The sequence below is a fragment of the Myotis nattereri genome, assembly GCF_964212035.1.
Source record: "Myotis nattereri genome assembly, chromosome: 2".
In the NCBI taxonomy this organism is placed as follows: domain Eukaryota; kingdom Metazoa; phylum Chordata; class Mammalia; order Chiroptera; family Vespertilionidae; genus Myotis; species Myotis nattereri.
The window spans coordinates 8,398,075-8,408,580 of record NC_138076.1 but is presented as its reverse complement, the minus strand read 5'-3'; the positions used below and the strand labels follow the sequence as shown (position 1 = coordinate 8,408,580).

The 10,506-nt window shown below is 55.1% G+C and overlaps 1 protein-coding gene across 2 annotated transcripts; it reads right to left on the bottom strand.

Annotated features, from left to right (window-relative positions):
- Positions 1 to 279: 279 nt before the first annotated feature.
- HELT (helt bHLH transcription factor) lies at positions 280 to 2,113 on the bottom strand (the record flags this gene model as incomplete). Of its 2 annotated transcripts, none has more annotated exons than XM_081084618.1 (4): positions 280 to 779; positions 1,197 to 1,293; positions 1,540 to 1,644; positions 2,087 to 2,113. In XM_081084618.1, the coding sequence occupies 4 exons, from the start codon at positions 2,111 to 2,113 to the stop codon at positions 280 to 282; spliced, it is 729 nt and encodes a 242-aa protein (XP_080940744.1). The 2 variants fall into 2 exon arrangements, with proteins under 2 accessions (XP_080940744.1, XP_080940745.1); XM_081084619.1 differs by having other exon boundaries at positions 280 to 776.
- Between the last annotated feature and the right edge of the window lie 8,393 nt (positions 2,114 to 10,506).

The following is a 10,506-nucleotide window of genomic DNA, read 5'->3' as shown; positions in this document are numbered from 1 at the left end:
AAATTACTGAGGGCCATCACCTTAGCCCCTGTGAGCCCCTGGCCCTGGCTGGGCACATCCGAGGGATGGATAGTGGAGGAGCAGAAGGTAAAGAAAGCCATTTCTTTGGGTCTTTAACAGAACACATTTATTGCCGGGGGAGACCCTTCAGAAGACTTGCTTTGCTCTTGGCCTTCCCCATCCGCTGTTGGTCGGCACGCTATATACACCTGTACAACACGCAGTATCTCCTAAGCAGCGCAGCGCCCGTGCCCAGAGAAAGCGGGCGGGCGGCGGGTGTCAGAGAACTTGGGGGTGCTGGGGCGGGTGCAGGTTGAGGCCGTTGGGGTGGGCGTGGCCGATCAGGTTGAGGTAGTGTCGATCCAGGCCCTGCACCGGCGCCAGGAAGGGGCTGTGCTGCTGCGTGGGGCTGGGGAGCGCCACGGGCGCGCTGGGCAGGTAGGGCAGCCCCGGGCTGCGGGCCGCGCCGGGCGGCCAGGGGAAGGGCCCGGGGGCTGCACCCTGCGGGAACACGGACGCCTCCCCGGGGCTGTGGCCCCCGAACTCGGGCCCCGCTGGGTGCAGCTGATAGGAGAAATCCGGCTCCGAGAGCGACCCCAGCGGCGGGAAGGCGGGCTCGGCGCCCAGGCGGGCCTTGGACTGCAGGAAGGCGAGGATGCGCGCGTACTTGGTGTCCTTGGTCTCCATGCGCTCCACGGTGGTGAGGTAATGCACCAGGTTCTTCATGCACTCGTGGTAGCCGTAGTGGAAGTAGTTGGCAAACTCTGCTAACAGTTCTGCTGGAGGGCGGGAAAGTCATAGACAGGAAAGAAACTGAGCGGCCCCTTCCCTGCCGGGAGCCCCAGGCGGGTGCAGGCACCTCCCACCGCACTTTCTGGCCAGAGTTCCCACTGGAGGTCCGCCTCCCCTCTCCCCAGTCTGGAGAAGGGAAAAGAACAAGCCAGAGGCCTGCTTTCTCTTAAGCGGCTGACTCTGCCCCTCCCCACCTGAGAGGAGGCAACGGAACCAACCAGCCCAGAACCACCCCCGCCCTCTCCCCAGCCCCGTTCGCTAGCCTTTGCAGGACCCACCGCGCCCGCTCCGCAGGGTCGGTCGGGAGAGGAGACCTCTCCTGCGCGCCTTCCTCCCACCGCCACCCCCAGGTCTGTGTGGCGCACGCTCCCGGCCGGGTTTCGCCTGGCCCAGCCCGTGCGCACCTTTTTCCCTTCCCCGGGGAAAGTCAGCCGAGTGCAGCGCCCGCAGGTACTGGACGGTCATCTCGAGGATCTCCGCCTTCTCCAGCTTCCCGGAGGTCTGCAGCGGGAGAAGGGGACTCAGCGCGCGCAGGCGCAGGCCAGCCTCGGGCCGGTGCGCGGTGCGATCTGCAGAGGACTAGCGAGCGGCTGCTGTGCACCGCGCACGGTGCCTGGACTCGGCGCTCGGGCGGGGAAGGAGGCTCCCGTACGGGCTCTCTCTGTCCCCAGACCCCGGCATCTAGGCCGAGGGTGGCAGCAGAGGGTCCCCGGCATCTAGTTCCCTGTTCTCACTGCCATACGTTACCTGCTTCGCCAGGGCCATGGGCACCGTCTTGCCCAGCTCGTTCAAACAGCGGTTAATCCGGTCTCTCCGCCGCTTTTCTATCACTTTGTGGGAAACGCGGGTTCTCTGCGAACAGAAGTTTGTGAATTTCCGATGGCTTTACCCAGGGAGTGGAAATCCCCATGGAAATCCTCCCGCCCACCGGCTTCCCAGCTCCCAGTGCTGCCCAGGAGCTCGCCCCCAAGGGGTCCCTTCCTCTCCACACGTGGATAAAATGAGCTCTGCCCTCCTTCACTGTGTTGGCGCGCTCCCGTCCAGCCTCCCTACTCGCAGGGCTACACCCCGAGCTGAGGGCCAAGACTGTGGGGAGGTGACCACTAGGCCTGGGCTCCTCGGGGGTTCAGGAGTCTCCTCCCTCCCTCCTCCTCCCCTTCCCAAACCACTCAGAACTGCTTTACAGGAGAAGTCACGCGTGGTCACGTCCCTGCCCTCGGCCCAGCCAGGTGGCCGCTGGGGGGTCAGTGCCCCACCATCAGAGCGCAAGAGCCGTCCAGCCCCAGCGACTCACTCTGCGTTCCTTGAGCTTGTCTGACATCCTGGTGAGAGCGCGCCCTGGAGAGGCGGGGGCGCGGCGCCGTCCACCCGTCGGATCTCCGCCTCGTGCGCCCCTTTCAGGGTCCCAGGTAGACTGCCGCCTCCCAGCGCCGAGGGGCTGCCTTATAAAGCGGTCACCCAGGGCTCCAAGTGCATTCACGAGTTGAATTATTCCATAGGATTAGGGAGCTGCGTTTGAGGGATGTATGCATTCAAGATCAGTTTTAAAGAAGTTAAGGAAAAAAAAATTAGCAGCCGAGGGGGGCGAGCTGGGGGTAGATGAGCTTTGTTAATCCACGTGGCCCTTCAAAGGACACGTGATTGGCGGGGAATAACATTTGCATGGCAACAGCCCGGGCAGGAAAAGGAGACGGTAGCTGGGGCCGGTGTCGAGCGAGCGAGCGCCGGTAGCCACAGGCGCAGAGCGCAGGGGCGCAGCGACCGCGGGCACCGGGGGGTGAGGACCCTCACAAAACAGTGTCGCCTCCTTTAGTCCCACCGCCGAGTCTCACACGATTGCCTGTTTACAAATCCCAGCAAGGGCGCAGTCCCAGCGCCCAGTGCGCTTTAAAGCCTGTCCAGAGCCATTAAAGTAATTAAGTAAGCCTTTAATAGGCTGTTCCGCTGGGTTCAAGGGAGAGCCCTTGGAGACGGAGGCGCCCCGTTTGTTCCCAGGCTTTTCTCACACGACTTGGTGACACGTCCATCTCCCCCTTTTTGTCGACGCCGCTTCATTTGTCCGGACATCCCGGCAGGTGTGGGCTGCGGCTGGCACACGAGGCTCCCGCGCTGCGCCGCCCCTCCCGCCCGCCTTTGGCACGCGACGCTCCCCCTTCTCCCTGACCACGTCGCTCGCTTTCTTTTCTCCCCCCTCGGCCCCTCTTCGCGGGGGCAGGGGGACGGGGGAGGGGAAGAGGCTCAATTTGTAGCCTCTTAGCCTATACGAAAATGCCCATTGACAAGTATGAATAGTTTCATTGGGCTAAATTTTAATCATGCCAGAGGGTGGGGGAGGAGAGGCAGGCAGGCAGGCTTGTGTGTGTGGTGGGAGGGGGGTGGTGGGAGGATTGGGGGGCAACACAGAGAAGAGTGGGCCGAGAAGAAAAGGGGGCATGCAGCTGGCCCAGGCGAGCATTATGCAACGTCACCTGCGAGAGGGGGCGCCTGCAGACCCCTATTCATTTGCCTAATTTTGGTCAATTTAACAAACTTCAGGAGAAATTATTGTGGCTTTGTCAGGGAGGGTGAAGCCTTCTGATCGAATTAACAGCATGTTTTGATCCGGTAAATGTCATTAGAAAGGGAGAAACAATCGCGCTTAGAGGGCTCTGAGTAATGCGCCTAAGTGGAGACGCCAAAGCGCACGGCTCACAAAGGGAGCAAGTAGCTGCCACAGGGAACTTTTGTACCCGCCCATCGCCCAAGTTTTGACACAAAAAGGCATTATTTCATACTTGAATACGTTTAATCCAACGATTGTCTATTTTCTGCAAACATATTTTCACAGCATTGTTACCTTTTTCTGTCCCCTTTCGCGGGAGCCTTTTCTTAACGTTTGAGGGCCGGAGAGCGCAGACACTTTGGGCATCAATATTTGTCACTGAAAAGGGCTCCGTGAAGTTAGGGAAGTTGATCTCTTTTTTATGGTTTTAGAGAGCGAATATATGGGGGGGTGGAGGGAGGGAAGGCACCAACAGAAACCAGGGAGGACGTTTGCTGGACGGGCCCACGGGGAAGGAGGGGGAGGGATCTCCGCTGGCTGCGTCTCTCCGCCCCCTGGACCATCCGCCAGGGGCCGGGCTCCTCCGGCACCAGCAGGGCTCGCTCGCAGTCTGCTGCCTTGGAGCCGCACTCTGGGGGCTCCAAGCTTGCAGTGTGTGTGGGGGGGGGGGGGGGCGGGAGTTGGGTAGGGGGGAGCTTTCTTGCAGATGGAAACTATGAAAATGGCTTTTGTTTCATGACCTGACTTGGAACCAGGGAGCTCTCGCCTTTTCCTAATCGGTTCCATTTGAGAAACCAGATGTCCCCTGAGACATTTCCCCTCCTTTCTGCTCTCCACCTCCCCTTCAATTCTTTCTACTCTGCTGACGATGGCAAGGCCCCAGGCTCTCCCCTTGAGCGTGGTTAGTTCTTTGCAGAGGTGGCTGTGGGGAGCCCTGCTCTCCTGTGGGAGCTAGGGAGCTCCTGGGGCGCAGAGGCCACCCTGTGCTATTTGGGGCGCTGGGACAGCCAGCAGCCTACCTGCCTCCCGCCTGGGAGGTGCTGAGCTCAGTCTGTACCCCTAGGTCCCTCTCCATCTGGCTTTCTGTCTTCTCAAGAAGTTTCTGTTCTACTTCATGCCAGACTGGACACAGCCCGCACCCTCCCGCAGGTTGCTCTGCCAGCGGGGGTGCCCTCTCAGGGGTTGTCAATTTCAGTATATTCACTCACACACAAAGGGATTAAACTCGAACCCTTATCATCCAAATTAACTAACGTGAATGGGTAAAAGGGAGCGCGCACACTTCTCACCCCCGCCCCCTTTAAGCCAGCGGACTAGCGTTGATCCTCTTACTGCTGGTGTTAACCACCAGCTGCAGACACCTTTCATGGCCACATTTCATTCTGTGCAAGCTGTTTAATTTCCCGTGTTTGCTGGGGAGCTGGACTCCAGGGCTAGCCCAGGGCTGCAAGTACCCGAGTGTGTTTAGGGGCCCAAGTGAGCAGAAGGCAAATGAGTGGGCTGAGATGGGGCGGAGAGGTGCGCGCCCTCTTGATGTTCTCTTGGGGCTGCAGCTCTTGGGGGGAGGAAGGCCTCCTCTTCCCGGTCAGGTGAGGGAAAGGGGGTTCCCTTTCTCCCTTACCAGCCTGAAGGCTGGAACCACTGGCAGTGCGGGCAGGGATCCTCCTCGCCATCTCCTCCTTCACCCTCCTCCTCGGGGTGGTGAGAATGTCCCGATCTTAACCTGGCTTCCGCCAGAATGAGAGCAGAGCAACAAAGAGCGGTGGGCACTGGAACCAGACAGTTCAGACTTCAGCTCCACCACCTACAGGGCGAAGCTTTGGGCTGCTCCCTGAATCTTGCTGTGCCTCTGTTTCCTCTTCTGTAAAATGGAGACAAGTTCTGTACCTACAGGTCACAGGTGGCCACTGGAAGGAAGTCAGCAAACATAGGCAAGACACCTAAAACCAGGCTTTCCTACTCGATGAAAGGCGTTATTTTGCATGGAAGCCTCTTCTTGTTAAGTGGCTCTAATAGACCAGTATTTGTGGGGTTTGCAGGGTTGTATGGTATTTTCATATTTTTTAAGATATATTTTTATTGATGTCACAGAGGAAGGGAGAGGGAGGGAGAGAGAAAGAAACATCAGTGATGAGAGAGAATCATTGATCGGCGCTTCCTGCACGCCCCACACTGGGGATCCAGCCCACAACCCGGGCATGTGCCCTTGGCCGGAATTGAACTAGGAACCCTTCAGTCCGCAGGCCAACGCTCTATCCACTGAGCCAAACTAGCTAGGGCTATTTTCATATTTTTATCTCATTGCTAAGAAAGCTTCACTCTCCCTGAAAAAGCCACAGTAATTTCTTAAATTGACCGAAATTGGGCAAATGAGCCCATGGACGCCCCTCCACAGGTGACGTCTCCTAGTGCGTGCTGGCCAGCTGTGCTCTCCCAGCGTGTGAGCCTGAAAAAGGCTCTAAGTGCGGAGCCTCTCCACAACAGTCATTTCAAGTGATTTGAACGATAAGCATCAAAATCAAAGCGAAACTGGGAAGGAAGACTACGTAGAAATTAGGCGACGCTGATTAAATATTAGTCTGCGTTTAGACTCCTGGAGAGACATGCAGGCACATGGTCATTGCGTTATGGAAGGGGCCAGCACCGTGAACACCCTGTACAGAATTGGAACAAGCAGGGCTCACAAGCCGCCTTGCTGCGGGGAGCCTTTCAATCCATCCCACTTAGCACAGCCTGGAAATACCCACCTTGGCTTTCTTGCTGTCATTCCGGGGTGGCCATTCCTACCTGGGACTTGCCCATCAGGTCGCCATCAGCTGTCCAATGCCATATGGTGGCCTCCAGCTTTGGCCTGAGCGGTGCTTCTCAAGCTTTGAAGTGCTCAAATCAACTGGGGATCTTGTTAAATGCAGATTCTGATTCCCTGAGGTCATGTTTACACCGCTCAGCTCAGTGTGGTTGTGTTGAAGGAAGGAAAACTGGGACCAGAGCCTCCAGGATTGTTTGGGCATCAATGCTGGAGCTAATTCTATAGCAGCCTCTCACATGGCCCCATTGGATCATAGTTCAACTTTTACTTTTGGACTTTTAAAGGAACTAGGGGAGCTTGGCTGGTTTGCTCAGTGGTTGAGCATCGACCTATGAACCAGGAGATCATGGTTTGATTCCTGGGTAGGGCATATGCCTGAGTTGCAGGCTCAGTCCTCAGTGGGAGACATGCAGGAGGCAGCCAATCAATGATTATCTCTCATCATTGATGTTCCTAACTCTCTCTCCCTCTCTGAAATAAATACGTATATGAACTAGGGGAAGTGTAACTATAACCACTGAGGGAGAAAGAATACTTTTAGGGAGATTGCAGGATAGATGAAGGTATTGCTTTCCCTTTTATTTTTTATGTTAACATCACTTAGAAGTATGTTACAGATGCTGTGAATGGTGTCCATAATAGGCTTTGATTATTCTAGGCCAGTGGTCGGCAAACTGCGGCTCGGCAAACCGCGGCTCGCGAGCCACATGCAGCTCTTTGGCCCCTTGAGTGCGGCTCTTCCACAAAATACCGACTTCTGCGCATGAGCCACAAAGTTTCAATCGCACTGTACGTGTGCGCCCGCACGTGGTATTTTGTGGAATAAAATACTCAAGGGGCCAAAGAGCCACATGTGGCTCGCGAGCCACGTTTGCTGGCCACGGTTCTAGGCAAGTGGCTTTCTTTGGGAGCTGATACTTACAGCTTTTGCTCTGTGTTCATTTGAGCAACCATCCAGAAGTGACCACTGAGGAGTTTTGGCTGAATTGTTGTAACTGGATTTTGTTCCTCTTGCACGTCCCATAAAGAGGCTGCCAAGAAGACAAGTTTTGATTAAGACGAGTAAAACCTGGTGTATTTGTTTCCTGTGGCTGCTATAAAAAATCACCGTGAACTTGTGGCTTAAAACAACAGAAACTTCTCTCCCACAAGCTGGAGGTCAGAAGTGTGCAGTCAGGAGCACAGGCTGCCATCAGGTGTCAGCAGACACACGCTTCCTGGGGGGCGGGGAGGAGCTAGAGGAGAATCTGGTTTTATCTTCATGGCTCCATGGCTGCCAGCATCCCTTGGCTTGTGGTCGCCTTCCTCTAGTCCCCGCCTCCGCAGTCACATGGCCTTCTCTTCCCTGTGTCAGATCTCCTGCATCTGGGTAATCTCCCCGGCTCAGGGTGCTTCACTTGATCAAATCTGCAAAGTCCTCGTTTGCCATATAAAGTAACGTTTATGGGTTCCAGGAATGGGACCGTGGATGTCTTTGGGGGACATTATTTAGCCTCCCACACCTGGTTAAATGCCACAGCAGGTGCTCAGACAGCACCTGTGTACTCTCTGATGCCTTGGCAACAAGGCCACCAGAAGTGGGCAGAGGCCTGGGCAAGAGGAAGGGGGAGAGTAAAAGGAAAACATGTTCTGCTTCCCAACTTAGCAGAGCTATGCCCCCCAACCCTCGCATACACTGTTTTCTTCCTTCTTTTTTCTGCTGCTTTCCCTTCTCCTTTCTTACTCCCCTTGCATCACAGGGCCCCTTCTCCCAGGCCTCAGAATTGAAGCTGCTGTGATATATTAATGCTGCATGATGAGTTAATCTTGAGTTTGCTAACCTATGACCCTCATTCCCGTTTACACACACACACACACACACACACGCACACACTGGCTCTGTCTCAAAACTAGCTACTTAAGCCTGGCCTGCGTGGCTCAGTGGTTGAGCATTGACCCAACCAGTAGGTCGCGGTTTGATTCCTGATCAGGGCACATGCCCAGGTTGTGGGCTCTATCCCCAGTGTGGGGAGCGCAGGGGGCAGCCAATCAGTGATTCTCTCTCATCATTGGTGTTTCTATCTCTCCCTCTCCCTTCCTCTCTGAAATCAATAAAAATATATCTAAAAACAAGCAAACAAAAAAACTAGCTAATTAAAACCCCACCTTCTCCCCACTCTTTCCCAATACCCCTCTTCTAGTTGGCTACTGGTCTTTTGAAAATGTCATGCTCATGCTTACTGAGACCTGTGACTTAAAAAATCTGGATATAAATTCTAATTCTGCTAATGGATGGTCTTGGGCAAGTTGCTGCTCCTCAGTTTCTGCATTTATAAAACAGAAATGATGGCTCCTACCTCCTAGGCTTGTTGAGGGGCTCAATGAGGTAATGCTTGGTAGTCCCTGGCATAATGTCCACACCATAGGAGGCGCACAGGGGCTGAGATCATAATGCTTGGGTTTAGATGTGCACCTGATCCATTCCTGGAGCAGTGCCCATATTACAGTTGGGAACAGAACCCCATGTGCAGTCTTTTAGGAGTTTATTGAGTGAGATGGAGTCAAACAGGGAATCCTATATAATAAAAGCTGAATATGCTAAGTGTCCAACCATTTGTTTGACCAGTCGCTATGACATGCACTGACCGCCAGGGGGCAGATGCTCCGACTGGTAGGTTAGCTTGCTGCTGGGGTCCGGCCATTTGGGACTGGGTGAAATGGGCCAGACACACCCTGGAGCCCTCCCACGGTCCCTCCCTGGCCCTAATCGCACCGGTGGGGCCCCTCACCCTGGCCTGCACCCTCGCCTGTGCCCTCTCGCAATCCGGGACCCCTCAGGGGATGTCGGAGAGCCAGTTCGGCACAATCCCCTCAGGCCAGGCCGAGGGACACGCACTGGGCCTCTAGTCTGATATAAGCTGACAGGGGTGCGATGGCAGGAGAAACTCAGGGAGGACTGCCTGGAGGAGATGACGGATGAACCAAGCCCTGAAGGATGAGTGTATTAGCTCCCTAGGGCTGCCCTAGCAAATTACCACAAACCTGGTAACTTAAAACAATGGACATTAATGTTCTCACAGTTCTGGAGGCCAGAAGTCCAAAATCAAGGTGTCAACAGAACCAGGCACCACCTGAAGGCTCTAGGGGAGACTTTCTTCCTTGTCTCTCCAGCTTTTGGTGGCACCACGTTCCTCGGTGTGTGGCAGCATGACCCCAATCTCTGCCTCTGTCTTCATGTGGCTTTCCATGGTCTCGCCTCCTCTTGTCATTTAATGTAGAGTTTGTGAAGGACCTCGACCACGGAGGGCTCCTGGGATTCTCAGGATAAAGGTGCCGTGGCTTCAAGGAGGAGGAGATGCCTAGCAGGATCCGACGCGGAGAGAGAGGAGCATGCTCCCAGGATTCCCAGGGTCCATGGGGATTGAGCATGGAGGTCTTCATCAAACTCTGCCAGGTTCTGGAAAGTGGGAGACACAGAAAGGCGGCTCACTGGCTTTCCCTGACCTGCCTGTGAGGACAGGGGTGTTTCTCAGCTGCTGGAGCCACTCTGTGCCGGAGAGACAGCCCTCCTAGGCGCTGCCAGCTGGAGTTGCTGAGGTGTATCTTGGACCAGACAGCCCGGACTCCGCTGCTCTTCTTTCTCAGAGGCTAATAGCAATGGTGCTCCGTGTGTAGACAGACAACATCCCGTACCTCTCAGGCACTGCGCTCCGCTGGGCGCTAAGTGCTTTGCAGAGCTGTGCTCCTTGAATCCTCACAACAGTGAGAAAAGTATTATGTTTAATTCAGAGAGAAAGAGACAGACTTGGGGGAGTCAAGGACATGTAAGGGTACATAACCATTAGCTGGTAGAGCCGGACACAAACTGAGGCGGATCTAATCCAGGACCACACCCTTGCCAGCCTTGCTGTGGCCTGGAGCCCACTGAGATTACAAGTCCTGGGAGAGACCTCTCAGCGAGGGACTCACCTGCCTTCCAAGGACCAAGCGTAGCTGCCGCTTCACAAAGCAGGGGGCAGTTCTCAATGCCCAATGACCTTGTCCTCCCCCTCCTGGCCCCCATAGGTGCAAGTTACCTTTGAGCTCAAGTCTGTCTCTCACGCTTACTACTTTACATTTCTGAAACTCCAGTGACTAGCAATGACTTCCGAACTCTTACATATCAGAATCTTCTGACATCACACGTTCTTGGGTCCCGTTCCAGACTTGTTAAAAAGAATCTCTGTGGGCATGGTCCTCAGATCTGTGTCTTAAAACAAGAGAAACGTCTCGGATAATTCTGATACCACTACTGTACAATAGCTTGTCATAACGTGAGATTACGTGGTTATCCATTGGCATTAGTTTTGGCAGGTGGATTGGATAATGAACATGCATAGGTGTT